Genomic DNA, 17,353 nt, shown 5'->3' on the forward strand with positions numbered 1-17,353 from the left:
GCGGGAGTGCAACTATAAAGCCTATTAATTCTTAATAAGTAATTAATTTTAAATTCTTTACCAATTTTGAGACTAAGTAATATGAAGGACAAAAGTTTTAAATGAAAAATTCTATAATCCATTAGGTATTAATATGGTTAGGATAAAGTCGCTTTAAGTGGTTCGGCCACTCTGAAGAAATGCGTTTGCTCGGTGTCTAAAAATACTGATCAAGAAGTTATACAGATCCTAGGGCCACAGATATCGAGTACAAGAGTACAGGGTAAAAAAAATTGCTAACTTAGAGTCCTTATGTGTGTGTTATTGTTTCTACTGTTACGAAAATGAGTTACTTTGCTGGAGCTTCTGATTCGGTGTGGTTGTCAAAGTATGAGAATGAATGTCTGTACACCTAGTACGAGATGTGAATATAATATAGGTGGGTGGAACGAGAATAGCATCTAGAGAAATGATAACAATGAACGCTGCTAGAGTAACAAGAGTACGAGTACAGATAGTTAAATATATATTTCGATGTGACGCTCGAAGATCTGAATGATTTGAACAGCTGTGTAGGATGTATGAGGAACTATTCAATTAGTTGAAGCTTATGATGGACTGATAACTGATTGATTGATAACTGATTGAACGTCGGGCATGACAATACATGTACATGTTCGGCAACTTGGTACGAATACGAGTTAGATACGAGTAAGCATGTCTGATCTGATGTCTGTATTTAGAAGTTGAAATGGTTGAATAAATTTGTGTAGAAAGAAGTACTAGCATATATAGAAACAATTTGAGTTTGATTTGAGTTGATTTGATTTTAAAAGTTGTTGCGTTGATCTTGTTGGGCTTTAGATAACAAAAATGCTAAAAATGTACCCATATTAATCCCATAACCAAGTCTGTCTCGTTCACGCATCTCCTGAAGTCGAGCGGGACTCGGCGATCGTGACCTTTGACATAGACTGGTTGTCCCATATGTGGGATAAGGCAGTTGAGTGCGTTTACTGCGAGACAAATGACCACCGTAACGAGAAGGCGACGGCGAACGGGCTGGACTTGTCGATGCTGACCATGAACCTATATCGTACATATAACAACAATAATAAAAAAGTAATAATTATGGATGTCGGGGCAAAACAGTTTACAAATTTTATGTTTGCAATATTGTAAATAGAATTCGGTTTCTCTTGGCTTTGCGGTAGAGTTGGGAAAAAATTAAAATAACTGAACTCAAAAACCAAACTAATGATTATTGGAATATATATTAATACTGAAATAGTTCATTTATGACTATGGGTTTGTAGACATAAATATCTTTATCTCACTAGAACTACAAAATAGATTGAAAAATCCCTGGCACTGCCAAGTTCCTGGTTATGGCGTGCTCATCGATAGCCCGAACAATTCAAACTGACATGGGATGCGGACAAACTAATTTGGGATTGGACTTCAAAGGGTTGGGGGTTCGGCACAACCAGCACACATAAGAGAAGGAATATTCAATAAACAAAATATTTTCATCCAACAACTACCTCTGGGATACCGTGGATGGCTGTTGCCATGCCTAGGATGACGAGTCTCCTTGACCATCTCTACGACATTAGATACGGTATCGGAGAACCCTATATCATGATGTATGTATTGATGGCCACGCCTTCGAGGGCTTGGCGATCTGGCGAGCGGAGAGCCGTTATGCCTGAAAATAAACGCACACATAAGCGTAACCCCAGGTCAAAAGTAATCGCCTGCCTTAAAGCCTTACCTTAAACTCGGCGATTGTCGATGGCCATTCATGTAGGAAAGTCCAGGATGTAAATGGCTAGCATCGGCACCAGTGAGCGATTCCTGCGAAGGATGCCGCGACGCGTCTTGGAGCTCCAGCATCTAATCAAAAAAGGGCGGAACACCAATTTTCATATCAATTGTTTCATCATGAATGCTACCATTAGAAATCAGTCCAAACTTTTGATTAATTGTTGACGGGCAGCGGACCAAACAAGTGATTTTCAAATAAATTCTTCTTGACCGATTTCTCATGGATTCATTCATTTAACTATTTCGTATATATCTTCTAACATATGTGTTTATTAGGAACTACGAATGGCCCATGCCCCATACTGGAGCGAATATAAATGGAGATGGCTAGGTATACAAAGCTACAAAATAAATATACATTGAAACATGTATGTTTACTTTGTGATAAGATTTGTTGTACGGGAGAGGTTATACGGTATATGTATATAATCAAATAAAAGCAAATATTACTGCACTGCAACAAAATACATATTCAAATGCGAATTTAATTATACTAGATTGAAGTATTGAAAGGTTCTCAATGCAGGATTATATTGAATAATATATTTCGTAAGCCTATTTTAGGTCATATAACATTTAAACAATTCCAAACACTACTTTGGCGTATACATGTACATATATACTAAGAAAATGTACTGTTAAGTAGCTTATTTTTGGATATTTGTGGTGTTTTATATTTTTTTAAATATATATTCACGCTAGTCTTTTGTTTTTATTTTCTCTTGTTGAATTTCAATAAGTGCCAATTATTCGATACCCTTTGGAATTTTGTCCTATATTGGTATTTGAAAACAAAAAAACAAAGAGCTAACTTAAAATACATCAAAATAAATATAACGCGATCATTGGGATCTGGATAGGTGAAGATGGTGCTACTTTCTACAAACACTACAATTATTCAGAGTTAAGCAGGTGGCTTATTAATAAAGCGGTAGGTTTATGAAGCAAAGCGATATGGTAAAAATTTCTATGCTAGGTATATATATAAAGTATTTATTTATTTACAGGCATGCATGACGTGAGCAATCGTATTCTGATAAAAGTATGGTGTATCTTGGGTGGAAGTCAGGTCTGTATCACTTTCCAATTGGAACTTACCCACCACGCAAAAGTGACTAAGTACCAGAAAATCGCTACATATTTAGTATACCGCTGACTTGTGTAAAATATCTGCTGGTATCTGCTACAGTGTAATATATTTTCACAAAAGTATGTACATACGTATAATTCGCTTTAAAAATGGAAATATGTTGCAGTGACTTCCAGGAACGTGTGTCTATGAAAGCGTTTGATACGGTACGGTAGCGTTTGAAGTCAAAAATCAAACTGATTATGTTAGGAGTTCTGTGGAGAATGCTGCGCAGTATTATTTTCCACTGAGTTCCATTCATCCCAGTACTTCTGGTGAAAGTGTGTTTTGATTTATTTCTAGGGAACGGAACACTAGTTAAGCTACTGTTGGTGTTGGTAAAACTTAAAACTCCGTTGGAGTTCAAGACATCCTGTATTTACTTGTGTTATTTGTGCACATTTGGGAAGGTCAATAGAGTTAGAACCGCCAACTGGCTAAGCTGGTATGAACACGAGTAACGATTGAAATGATCGGCTATTCGGGGACGTATTGATGGGTCTCTGTAGTCGGTGGATGGAGGATCGAATCAGAGCGGACTCAACCATGAATGAATGCATTGATATGTGCAGGTCGAAAATGCGGGGATTGTGATATTTAACCATACACCGCTGGTGAGTTGTGGGTTTAAAACTTACAATTATTCATTACTAGTTTTACGTTAGTTTCTGCAAGTGACGGTCTGCCAACTAATTTGTGTTGAGTATGACAAACTCGAGGTTTTCCGAGGGTTAAATACTACGAGGTCGTGAAAGTTGGGATCCGGGAGAAAGTAGGAAATTGGAACAAGGCCAGAGTTGCCTAAGGCAGCAAAGAGCTTATTGCAACCGACGGTATGGGCGGGGACTCACATGGGTAGGATTAGGATCAGGAACGGGAAGGGCGGACCGGAAATCGACTTCCGCTCGAGCTGAAATTTCGGACCTCTGTGATGTCTTTTGGTCGAGAGTTCGTTGCGACTCTAAACGTTTGCTCACCAAACGAACGCCTCTACGTACATAGGAGTACATGTACATGTGTTTGGAGAACGATCAACGATCAAATTACAACATTAAGTACGAGTACTAAGGCAAGATTGGCGTTTCTAACGCTTTCAAAAATTGCTATGCAACATTTAGGTACGAGTATATATTGAACAATTAAGTTAACGCAAATTGTAGGCTTGATCCGAAGTACGTCCTGAACTCTCTGAATCTTAGATCATAATATCAGTCTGTATCTACGCAAGGTGTACATCCAGATACTTATCTAGGGCTTTCAAGATGGCCAGCACGCACTCCAATCATATACTTATGAGTGAGTATATATTCAAAAGTACTAGTGTTTTACTTCATTAATTGGTTTGCGAACAACATTTATATCGGAAACGGATTATGGACACAAAGAGTATTCACATATATTTATATAATACATGATTAATTATTCTGATGTAGTAAAGATTTCGATAATTTCATTTTGGTTTACCGCTTGGAGTTTATCAAACTTATTCACCTTTTTGTTTCTGAAATATTTAAAAATTAGAAGAAAAACAATTTACTTATGTCAATGTTGAATGTACAAAGCTGAAAATTCTGTTAGTACTGATTACTGATTGATTTTGTGTTAGGTAGTATTCTTATACCCTTGCAGGGTGCATAAATATTGTGCAGGTGTTTTTAGGCGATAATCAGAAGAAATCATCACTGACCCTTTAAGGTATATTTATTCCGTCTAAGTATGTCCGTTTGTTGTTATGCATTTTACTCGGAGATAAAAACATTAAGTTCTAAAATGCAGACAGATCAATTTCGAAAATTCAGGTCCGAAAACTATATCATAAAGCTGTTATGGGAACGATTTTATTAAACAGGGTATGTCGAAATTTTAATAATATTTTTCCAAATCGGACAACTTATATTCCACAAAACAAAAAAAGCAAACAAAAAGTTATTTTGGTCGATGTCCGACGCTGAACGCATGTTTAACACCTGGCTCTGAGGGGTGAGTTATGTGGGGTGTGTGAATCAGGAAAGTGAAACCCATAATGGGTTAAACTTTTTGAATGCTAGGTGCTAGGATTGTAACCCTCGCCTCCAAGTTGAGGCTACCGTTGGGAACCGAATGCCCCCAAGGCCCTCAATAAAACTTCAATAAAAATTCCTAAACTTCAAAAAAAAAACTGCAAGGGTATTATAACGTCGGTTGAAGCCGATGTTTGATTTTCTTTCTCGTTTTTGTTGTTTTTGGGTTTGTAGTGTATACTGCAGTGTTTAAACAAAAGTTTTCTAATCTTTTAAGACCTATGTACATTTATGGTTTCATGTATGTATGGATGTTATGTTTTAATGGGGAACAAGGCGAATATTCATTAATCTTAAGATAGGATCGGAAAGAATCTACAGATATTAACCATGCTATTCAAAAAAAAAATTTTTTTTTAAGCCCTGACAATCAGGCGGGATATGCATTCATATCGAATCGAATTCTGTTTATTTGTAATATTAGTTAAGACCCTATTCCAGCATTAAAAGAAAGTCTTTGGTGTGGGAATTATCGGAGAAATTGATAGCATAGTAATTTTGAGTTATGTAGCTTTAGCTTATATTGTGAATATGAATCAAGATTAAAAACAGCGTTCGCCTGGTCGCTCTTTAATTCCTAACATTAGTAATGAGCGATAGGCGATTGGCGATGAACGATAATCGATTAACTGATTAATGATATTGATGAGTGAAGGCGAATGTGATGAGACGAGAGTGCTGATGGTTGTATGTTAGTGAATATAGTACTTTGGCAATAGTACTTGGCACTTTACGGAATATAGTTTAGATGAAGCAGTTTAAATTACCTAACGGATCGCTTTCTGATCGTACTCCGCCGTGCTAGTGTTGCCAAACTGTTGTGTTCTGCATCACCATTTGGGTGGTGGTGGTGCGTGCTGGCTAACAAATGTGTCTGTGAGTTGGCGGCTCCTTCCCCATTCGGCTCGAAACTTATGGAACCCTGACGCGATCCTCCTTTGTCAAGGGCGGCCATGTCGAGGAGGCAGTTAAAAAATGACTGTTTCTACGGATTGCACGGATTCGTAGTTGACAGAAGACAGTTGGAAAGTGCATTGAATTTGATTTGAATTGATATTGAAGTGCCATTGAAGTTCCGTTCCGTTTAGTTCCGTTTTTGAATTCGTTTGGTTTGTTTCGTTTTTGTGTTCGTTTTCATGAATATTAATTTTGTTTTTTTTTTCGTTGTATTTATTATATATATTTTTAGTTTTATTGTTGAATGCAGTTTTTTGTTCAGATATTTTGTTCAATTCAATTGGTTTGTTTAGTTGGGTGAAAAGTGAATATTCATGTGGTAACATTGCAACGCATTATGATTGGTTATTGATTTTATTTTTCATAAGCATTAAATATGGAATGTAAGAATTGATATAGAATTAGAAATTAAAAAAAAGTTCCAAATAATAATTGAAAGTATTAAAGTTATTGCATATAAATACATATGTACATATGCATAGTATTGGGTACGCACGAATTTATTAACGAGGAAAGTAGCATTTGCTTAATTCCTCTATATGCTTTTATATATATTGGAGGATATATAAGTATGTAGTAGTAGTAGAGTATAGCAATTTCGGATGTGTCAAGCTCTATGCGGATCGTGTCTGTATTATATAAGTATTATATAAGAGGTGGACAATGTATTGGATGCTTTCGCATTAGATGTAAAAAATAGCTTAAAAGAGATTCTTGCTTGATACGGTAAACATGCGCAAACAATTTACAACTCACTATGGTTTGAAGAAAATCTAATAAGTAGCGCTATAAGAATTATTTATTAAAGTTATTTGTATTGTTATTACTAGTATGTGTGCCAATTTATAGATATGGTGGACAAAACATGTGAATTTGAATCGGATTGAATTTTACTGACCACTAAATAAATGAAATTAAGTCATTATATGTACGGAAAATAAAATAATTTTACCTAATTTTAATGATAGTCTTGTAGCAATTTTCAATAGCCCTTAGTCGAGATGTATGTATAATAATTTATCGATATGTTTTTTCTCTACATGCGCTTGTTTTCCTTACTTTCATAAGCATGCCTAATCAGCTCACAGGATAATAAAAATTCTAACAACTGAATGGCAAATGAGAAGTTTTCAACAAAATGAATATAGGACATGTGCCTAATCATACTACGTTCGTCTGGATCTTCCCGATAAGTAAACTATTTAGTAGGTCATTTTTCGACCATTTGATTGCTAAACGACTCTAAGATATCTTCATATACAAGAATCTAGATTCGTTTAAAGTTTTTAGGATATATTGGGGTGCAATAGTCGTTTCATAAACCAGTGCTGTGTATGAAAATTACTGTGTACGAAAAATTTGAGCTATAGAAAGCTTTGTACGAGAAATATGAGCTAACTTCGGGCAAAATTAATTATATCAACATTGCTAGACAAGTCTTATTTCATCAAAAAATTGTTCAAATATGATATTTTTTGGAGCAAATCGTTTTGCTATTATTTTCCATGATTAATTTGTCCCTAATAATGATAAGTTACAAATTGCTTTTAAACGTTTTAAAAGTATATAAGATTATATTTTAGTTTCTAATGCATTTGACTAATTACTAACAATTTAATTAATTGAACAATTTATAATGAATAATTTATTAAAATATTAATCGGTTTAATGCAATTTTTATTATTTCGATTTCGCCGAATGATAGCTTTTACATAATTATCGACCTCTATAAGTTTTCTATAGTTGTAAGGTTACCAGATAGTGTCCGTGTATGTATTCATCGTAAAAAATAAAAAATTTTGCGTAAACTCTTACGATAGTTTAATAATGTTGATAGGCGCGTGGTCCACTACTATGGGCCCAGAAAAACTGTCGACGAAGCCTAATTCAGGACATCTTTTGAAGGACATAATCTGGTAACCATACCGATTAGAATTATTCCAGGTTTGGGCATACCTCCTATTTTTGGATTCTATTTAGCTTAAACAGTGTAAAGTGTAGATAGGCATATGAATATTACTTAGGTGGAAAAGGTTTTTCTTCGCTAGCATCACATCAGTTGTTATAACCTTCAAGTTATCGTGTAGCATTTGTGTGAGTATAAAGATCAGTGATCTGGACAGAGTTATGATACACGCGATGTTGTCTAAGCTTGAATATTAAAATCCGACGATAGAAACAAGGCAAGGCATTGAAGACGATCTCTCAGGATCAGCATACTCGCAAGTGATGGGCTAGTGGGTGTTTTAAAGAAAGATGGCCATGGCATTGCTCTCAGGTGTTCGTCTACGGATTTTTATATATAGATCTGCGTTTATTAGGATTACAGTTGGTTGCACTTAGTTGTGTGGGTGTCAGGCTTATGCTTTATGCTGGATTCCTATTGCGGAATTCCTAAGGGAGTATGTACACATGCCTCTAGCCGAGATGGTGGTAAGTTATACAAGAGTAGATACGGCAAAACATGTGAAAAAGGAGGAGCTTCAAAAGGCGAAAGCAAAATAAAGCGAAAGAGATAAATGGGTATATATATATTTAAGTATATTATATACCGGCTCCTCGATTGTGGTCGGGCTATAAACTCGCTCGTCGTCGTCTTCCTGCTTCTTCCGCTACCATTGGCCGTAATTATTGTGTTTACATATTTCATAAAAGTGTTTAATTGGATAGTCAGATATGAATTGTCAATGGACAGTTTGTGTGTTGTGCACAGAAACAAGATGACAGATAAAAACGTTTATTATTTTTAGTGCACAGAACTAGACGGACAGGTATTATATTCGAGACGTTCATCCATCTGAATACGTTTTGTGTTTTGGTTTTTAGCCTAGTCTTATCTGATAGCTAATGCAAGTTGTGGATTAGTAGATGAAACGTCTGATAATGTGCAAACTCAAACGGCAAACCTCAATAATTTGTACAATGTGTATGCATATTCTGGTTTTTGTTTATATTGTATGTTTGTCTTTTTTCAAATCTACATACGAACGAACATAACGAACCGTTAACTCGAGAATCAAACGTATAATTGGTCAAAGCTAATGATATAAGAAACGTTATAAATTATTGCTAATAAACACTCGACTTCTACGATACTGTACGTTAATTGCACTGGACAACTTTGTAGTTTACTGAACGCAAGATTTCATTTGTCACATTGGGGATGGGGATGCAAAGTTTTCTACTCATCACACCCCGATTTGGGATTGAGAAAATGATGCATCCCGCGGAGCTGCCCATAATGCTTTTGACTTTCAAAGGGAAGGAATTAGAAATTAATTTCTTATTCAATCTGATCTCGAACAAGTTATGGACAGCTTCAATCTCACATGTTCTATCTATTTGGATATATGCGTATATCAGATATATATTCGTTATATTAATTAATTGTTCCACATACAAAAGAATCATGTATGTGCGCAACATATAGGTATTGTATATACAAAAAAACGTAATAAACATGAGGTTGCATATAAATTTAATTATATACCTCCTTCCAGTTCTGCATATTATTCGTTATTTAGATTTTTAATTTACATTTCGTGTTTTTTTGTTTGTTTTTTTCATTTTCAATGGGAGTTTTTTTTATCAATTGTATGAGAAGAGAAATTATAATATCACATATTTATTCCATGTTATTTAAATGTTAATTAGTATTTTGTAGTATTGTGGAGTTGGTAAGGGATGTAATCTACCAACAATAAAAAATTTCTCATTCCTTATTAAATATCTTTCTGTTTATCCAATTTTAAGCTTATTCTGTTGATCAATTAAACTTAAAATTACTGTCTAATTGATAGATGAAAGTTGTTAATTTTGGAATTATCCACTGCTCAGATGGTGCGATCAGCGAACTCAAAAAATCAAATGAAAAATAAAGCAAACTGAAAAAAACTGTAATTACTGCCTATATGGAACCCTAACTTTGCGGCACCCCTGAAGGTGGCTCTGGGAATCCTATTCTGAACAAGTCTGACTGACACATATGTTGAGTCTCGGCTGCCACCTTCTGGGACTCTCGACTCATCTTCGGCTCTACGCAACTGAAGTAGAACGGTGGACTGTGTGGGTTGGGGGTGGAGGGCAGGGACAACTTACCGGCATGCCCGAGTCAATCTGGCCAAACCGCGTACTGCGCCATGACTCCAATATGAGGAAGCCTGCGTAGATTTTACCGACCGAGAGTTTCCCCTTGTTCAGCTGATCACTGGGCGGCACCAGCAGGTTCAGCATCTTCTTCGCCTGCAGTGGCCAAATGTTGGTGATGGTTTCCCTGAGTTCCAAGTCCGCCTGGTCCATCTCCTCAGCTGCGCAAAGAGATAAGGTTAGAGAGGAGGGCCAGTGGGCAAAGGCATTGGGAGAGGTGGATGGATATAGGACACCTACGCGCTCGCATTTTTATGCTAAGATTCTCCCGAATCAAAGCGAACAACGTTGTGGTAAACTGGACTCTCAATTCGTCGTCCAGTGGCATGTTCATACGTATTAGCTTCTTATAAGCCAGGCGGTTGGGACACTTGTTGCCGAATCCCAATGGAGGGTCCATGTTCTTCAGCATGTCGTACATTTCCGTGTAGTGTATTTTCCCTCTATTTTTCCAAGGACACAGTATAAATTAGTCGTGTTATAGGTATTTCGGCAACTCAAGCAACTCAATATAAGAACTGTGTTCATTTTCGGCACGGCCGAAGACATCCCTTATCGAATCGAGCGGTCAACAAGCACTCATCGAGATTCAACGGATCCCGGGTCAGCTCGTTGCCGTTGATCATTGAGTATGAATCAAATACGATCAAATAATAATCATTTAATATAAAGTCAAGTCAAGGGATACAGGCTCCCTTGGCCGAATGACTCAGAGCGACGTGAATGAAAAGATTTTGTGCATCCCGTACAACAGAATGGGTTCTTTCCATCGTATGACCCACTCTATTGTACGCAGTAGGGATTTAAACAAAAACATAGTTTCGAATAAATAATTTGGTGTGCGTGTCTTATGAGGTGTATATATTAAACAGATAATTACGTCGCATTTGGATCATATTCCGCCCATATGCGCACAAATTCGTCTAAGTGATGGGCACCCAGTATGCTGGAGTCCCGCGTTAGATAATCAAAGTTATCCATGATGACGGCCACGAAAAGATTGAGCATCAAGAAGGAGCAAAAGAATATAAACGATACGAAGTAGGCGTAGGCCAGGGTGGATCCGCAGTACTCCCCAGGACGTTTCTCGGCGTCCTCGTCGCAGGCCTTTCCCTTGAGACAGGCCAACATGATATTCGGCCAAGCCTCGCCGGTTGCGCATCTTCAGTGGATTAAGTGTGGTGTCGTGTAATAAGAAAGAGAGGTATAATTAATCTCTAGCTCGGGCCTCTTGAACTAAGTAGGTCTATTTTTAAATACTAGCTTTAAGTGTGATCAAATGTGATTGTGGATTTCATGAGTTTTCTAGTCAATTCTACATTCTAAGCTTTATGTATGTACAATTAGAAACCGTTCTAATGCGTCTGCAAGAGTAGTTATTTTTGTATGGGTTTTTATGGATTTCAGTGGTGGCGTAAACAGGATCATAAATAATTGATCCTCAACAGAGAAAAAGTATAGTTTTTTTTTATATTTCAATTTTGTTTAATCTTCTGGCAAAGCATTTTACCATTTTTTCTCTTTACCGAAATGGTAAAGTTATAAACAAAAAATTACAACTCAAAGCACTATGGTAATATTTAGGCTAAAACTACGAGCCAAACATTTAATGAAAGGTTTCTAAAATGTTTCTATTTAAGGCCGTACTTGCAAAGTAACTTTATATCAAAGGAAAAGACCTTCCATAAGGAAGTAAGTCAAGTTAATATTTATCATAAATGATCACAGTGAATTGGATGTCTAAAACATTTTTATTAGAAGAAAAGAAACTAAATTTGTCTCTGTCACTAAAATTGTTCTAGCCACTTAATTCATTTTTATTGAAATTAAGAATTGGAAGTCTCGAAATAATACGGCGGACGGAACATGATTGGGAAATAGACTCTAGCTACACTCTATTAATACCTAGTTTCATGAACGTTTTTGAATGATGGGATTTATGGAACGGTTCTGACTAAAATTTTCTCAAGGTCTTAAAATAATCAATTATACCAAATTAAAAAAGAAAGAAAGCTAACTTCGGGCGGAGCCGAAGTTGATATACCCTTGCAGTTTAGGTTGTGCCATTTCCGATCGTTCAGTCATATGGCCGCTATAGGATATAGTCGGCCGATCCTAATGAAATTTGGCAGATCGGATTCGATTGGCCAAAATGGAATCCATAGAAAGTCCCATCATTGTAGCTTATGCTAGAAAAACGCCAAAGTTATGCCAATTCCGAAAGTTTTGTTATATAGCAGCTATAAGATATATGTTAGTCGGCCGATCCTTATGCTATTTGGTAGATCGGATTATATTGCCCAAAGAGGTATTAGAGAGAGAGACATAGTATATGGCCCAAAGGTATGGCATTTCCGATCAATCAGTTATACAGCAGCTATAGGATATAGTCGACCGATCCCGGCCGTTCCGACTTATATACTGCCTGCAAAGGAAAGAAGGGTGTGGGCAAAGTTTCAACTTGATAGCTTTAAAACTGAGAGACTAGTTTGCGTAGAAACGGACAGACGGTCAGACGGACATGCTCATATCGACTCAGGAGGTGATCCTGATCAAGAATATATATACTTTATAGGGTCGGAGATGTCTCCTTCACTGCGTTGCACACTTTTGACCAAAATTATAATACCCTCTGCAAGGGTATAAAAATGTTCCAGAACCACCCCTAAGATATGGGTGGAAAAATGAATGGTAATGAGATGGTTGATCACATATTAAATTACATACAGATATACATACATCAACTGGTTCTAATTATATATTTATTTTTGTTTATATGTAGATACGTAAATCGAAATAACTTCAGGCCCTAGGAGTATATAACTACTACATTGATATAGTAATATGTTTGCATATTTGAAAACGCCTATGGGGAATTTTGTTTAAACTCAGCAACCTTATATTTTTCACATAAAAACTTTAGTTGAGTAATATGAGAAGAGTTATAGTTTAGTTATAAATACATTATCAATAAGTTTTATGAATATGTTATATATAAAGTAACTAGTTAAAAATGCCCCATTTATAGAGTTTATAACAATAGCATAAACTGTCATTAATACTGAAATACAATTAAACTGCCATTTAAATCTCAACGAAAAGTGCAAACTTCGGCAAACCAAGCTTGTCTCAAAAGGATATATTGTTTGATATAGTGCTACAGTTTGTACATAGAATATAATATATATGTTTACGGTTACATACGCCAGTTCTTTTTAAATAGTGACAACTCTAGAACTCAAACTACTTACGCAGGTACGAAAAAAAAACCTTTTATTTATTGTAATCCAAACATAGGTATGCACGAGTATGTATGCTTGCATTTTATTGGAGTAAAGTTTATATAAAACTGCTTATCCCTCCGTCGGGTAACCATAAAATCAATTGACTGTCCAATCGAATTGGCGCGTCGATCTGTTTGGAAGACCCTCGAAAAAGTTCTATTCGATCTAAATAATAATAGTATATGCTATCTGGTTGATCCGACGACTAATTATATATTTTATAGCTTATTGATAAGTAGATTGATGTATTTCTCTACTCGGAGCTCGAGTTGAAACTATGACTATGAAAATTTCGGAGAGTTCTTGCCAGTCTGGGAGCTAGTTCCCCCATCCATCGCTAACTAAAGTTATTGTATGTTACTATATATTTTAAAGTCGCGAACTCGAAGAAATCTATCTAAGATAGTGTTTAAGATAAATTATGATATTTTAATATCTAGTTCTTATCGAAACTTGTTTTTGTCTAATAACAGTTAAAAAATGCATGTGGCTGAAGAAGTCTAAGGAATAGATTTGTTGTGTTACGTACCTGAATAGCAACATGACGCCTTGAATAAATGATTGGAAGTTGTTGTGCCTAGTAATGGAATTTTCCACTGTACCTAGTTTGATATTTCCGAACACCTATGCACGATTCAAACATTGGTAAAGAATGTAATGATAATTTGTTAAGTTCAATTTGGCAAATTCATCAACTGAAATGTTTACAAATTTATAACCACTCCAAACATATTTCCAACTCCATGTAGACTTTCTTATAACTATCGCAACTGCAACGCAATTCGGCGTCCATTCACCTTTACGACCTCAGCATCCTGACACAGCAAATCCATGACGAGCAGGAAACGAACTTTATAACCAGAAAGTCCCCATAGAGCAACGAACACCCATAGCATTTACAGTAGTACCTCCTCCAAACTAAGTAAGTGTGAATAGTAGCTTGCAATCTACAATTCTCGCATATGCTAAGTTCAAACTAAACATTTGAAATCTACTAGTTTTGATTGAGGATTGCATACATTATCCATCAAAATTATATTACTTTTCACACTATTCTAAATGTATAATCAACATGAAGGTTTCAGCCAAATTTTTAGATTAATTACCCAATTCTTCAGCATTCTCACGTGCAATCAATCAAATTATTTTAATAGAAATTTATTAGTTTATTTTTAAACACTGCCACCTCATTATCAACAGAATGATTCCTAAACATATTTGTACACTGTATTCAAAAGCTTTATTAAATAACTTCCATGTAGCGTTCATGTTTTTCGAAATCTAAGTGAGAATTCTTTTATTAAGGACCTAACCGAATCATTAAATGATCTCAAGGGTTACACAACTATGTTCTAAAGAAATGGATCTGTGATATTATATTAATATTGCTCAATGCTCAAATTCAACAGGATTGTCATTATCTTTAATATCCTTTGGAAAAAAATTAATAAGTAGGGATCCAAGAACCGTCTAAAATCTTTTTAACTTTTTTAAGGTGTAATCAGTTTTTTTCGATATTGCGAATTTCGCAATAATAATATGTCGAAGATTTTTCTGCGTTTAAAAGTTGTTTAATTATGAGTTATGCAGAGTTTAGTTTTATTTAGTTTGCATTATAGCAATGTTGAGTGTTTAAGCATTTTGTTTAATTAACTACTGATTTCGTTAGAGTCCTCTTTTAACCAACTAACCATATTAACGCAAAATCAAAGTAATACTTTACGCTCTAAAACTTGCATATATGTATGTATTTACATGAAATCAAAATTGGTTATAAAAAAACTACATCCAATAAGGATCATTTATGTAATGATTGAGTCGAAAATACTAAACATATAAGGGAAAAAGTAGGTGATTAATTACAAAATGCATATGAGACATCCGAACTCAACTTCAAACATACACATATGGATGCGTCGATCTTGTACTGCAAATACTCATAAGATTCAAACAGATACTGGATGACTGAGGCGATCGACGGCGGATTCGATAGGGGATGGTCGAATCCTCCATCGATCGTTGGAGGTATTCATGATAAATATTCACGAAACGGATATTCTTGCGCGAAATTGAAAGCACTCGTATGTAAATACAATTTTAGATTCCGGTTTCAGACTCTACATTTAATGTAATGCCAGTAATTTCTAGATATACAATAAATAGGTTACGGATCTCGTTTACCGGAAGAGCAGCATTATTCCACCGGAGAAAGACTGGAAGTTATTGTGACGGTTCAACTGAGTGTCCGGATCATACTTTATGTTGCCGAAAACCTTTTGGTTTGATGTAAACATTATAATTGGTTTGAATTGGCATTAATTTGGTCCAATACTCGTGATGCTACGGAACTATTTATCATATATCAATTGACTACTAAAACTAATCTGTTCTAACAACTCCACACAAACCCATTTATTTTAAGTTTGAACCCAATGAATATCAGACCCCCCCATACTATGACTCCCTAGCATCTTGAGTCCACTCTACTTTTTGGGGAAATGGGGTACGGATTCGGGATCCGGGACTTACCTGCATGCCGATAATAGCGTATATGAAAAACAGCATAGCTATAAGCAAACAGACATATGGAAGTGCTTTAAATGATTGTACAAATGTCCACAGGAGGATGCGTATTGTGTATCCTTGACGCAGTAGTTTGATAAGACGCGCTGCACGAAACAAACGCAGGAAGCCGACGTTGATTGAGTTCGACTGTAAAATATTATTGGCCAAAGGAACAAAGGAGTAAAAATAAAAGAGAGAGAGAACAGAACAGACAAAGAGACTGGCATTAGAGAGGTTGAAGGAGGTGTACGCGTCGCTTCTTCGAGGAGCTCGATAGCGTCGTCATCGTTCTACACTACACTTCCAATCTAAGCTATCAGTTAATAGTTATCGTTAAAATCGTACCGTTAGTAGGAGTACTTTAGAAGTAGTTAGTGCAGAAGTAAGTAATATGTTGGTGTCAATAGTAGGTATTCGTATGAGTACTCGTAGTTAATATTTATAGACATTAGTACTGATGTTAGTATTAGTTTAGTTGGTTAATTGTAAGTAAAAGTAGGCAAGGTACAGGTAATACGTATTAGCGAAAACAGATTCAATGCGAGGTTGTAAAAATCGTTGGATTAAGTCATTACAACTAAGTATTTGAATCAATTCGCTATAAAGAAAAAATGATACTTAAGTACGATCCAAAAGACATTATATCCATAAACATGTAGTATAGACAATTCATATAAAATGGTATTTTTCAATGAAAGTTTATGATTAAATAAGGTTTGTCTCAATTTGTACAGTAATTGCAAATGAGTGGAAAATTTTTGATCGTGTTTACTCCAAAATGTAAGCAACATCTATTTAAGTAGCATTCTTTCGGTGAATATCTTTGGCCTGTATAAGCGTTCGTGTCATTAAGTGTATCTGTTTCGATGTTTGTGAGATTCCTATGGGACTATTGTATGCATAAGCAAAGTCAGCGATCTAATTTACAAAAGACGAATTAATACTTTCTTTTTGTTTTTGAGTGAGAAATTTTGAAATTCTATTTTTGCTGTGCTTTGCATTTTGTATGTCTTCTTGCTAAAAATCCCACATTAATGTGAAACGTGCAGAGCATGTTTTGGTGATTGGCGAAACCAATGTTACGGTTTAATTTTTGCATAAGTATGGATTAGTTCTAAGAATTTTCTGTATAGTGTGTGCAGTTTCCTGCTTGCGCTGGGCGTGCCGTATAATGGGTTGAAATTTTCGGATTTTTATAGCTCCCTTTCAGCCAATTAGTTTCTAAGTTGGTTTCAGTTTTCTACATAATAAATTGTAATTTTTCTATGTGTTTGATAACTCTGATTATAATTTCTGATCTGCTGCTTTTAAGAGCAAGACATTTTGCTGAAAATTTCAACCCTATCTGGGGTGTATTTCGGTCACAGGTACAGGTGAAGAATTAGTCGTACAGTTGCGGTATCAGT

The 17,353-nt window shown here is 35.7% G+C and overlaps 1 protein-coding gene across 23 annotated transcripts in view; it reads right to left on the minus strand.

Moving 5' to 3' along the window:
* Positions 1 to 17,353, minus strand: part of LOC6504257 (voltage-dependent calcium channel type A subunit alpha-1) — a 54,431-nt gene that overhangs the window by 2,013 nt on the left and 35,065 nt on the right. For 9 of the 23 annotated variants that reach the window (XM_014903733.2, XM_014903731.3, XM_001967332.4 and 6 more), the window contains 8 exons: positions 15,912 to 16,094; positions 13,912 to 14,006; positions 10,979 to 11,260; positions 10,339 to 10,541; positions 10,051 to 10,259; positions 1,754 to 1,875; positions 1,524 to 1,687; positions 868 to 1,068 (listed from right to left, as the gene is read on the minus strand). In XM_014903733.2, the coding sequence (XP_014759219.1) occupies positions 868 to 1,068; positions 1,524 to 1,687; positions 1,754 to 1,875; positions 10,051 to 10,259; positions 10,339 to 10,541; positions 10,979 to 11,260; positions 13,912 to 14,006; positions 15,912 to 16,094 (1,459 nt within the window). Of the gene's footprint in view, positions 1 to 867; positions 1,069 to 1,523; positions 1,688 to 1,753; positions 1,876 to 4,426; positions 4,437 to 5,762; positions 5,981 to 8,504; positions 8,565 to 9,442; positions 9,455 to 10,050; positions 10,260 to 10,338; positions 10,542 to 10,978; positions 11,261 to 13,882; positions 14,007 to 15,563; positions 15,656 to 15,911; positions 16,095 to 17,353 lie in introns of those variants that run through there. The other 14 variants (XM_014903739.3, XM_032452955.2, XM_032452960.2 and 11 more) reach the window with 9 other exon arrangements.

This window comes from Drosophila ananassae, chromosome XR (assembly GCF_017639315.1).
Source record: "Drosophila ananassae strain 14024-0371.13 chromosome XR, ASM1763931v2, whole genome shotgun sequence".
NCBI classification, from domain to species: Eukaryota; Metazoa; Arthropoda; class Insecta; order Diptera; family Drosophilidae; genus Drosophila; species Drosophila ananassae.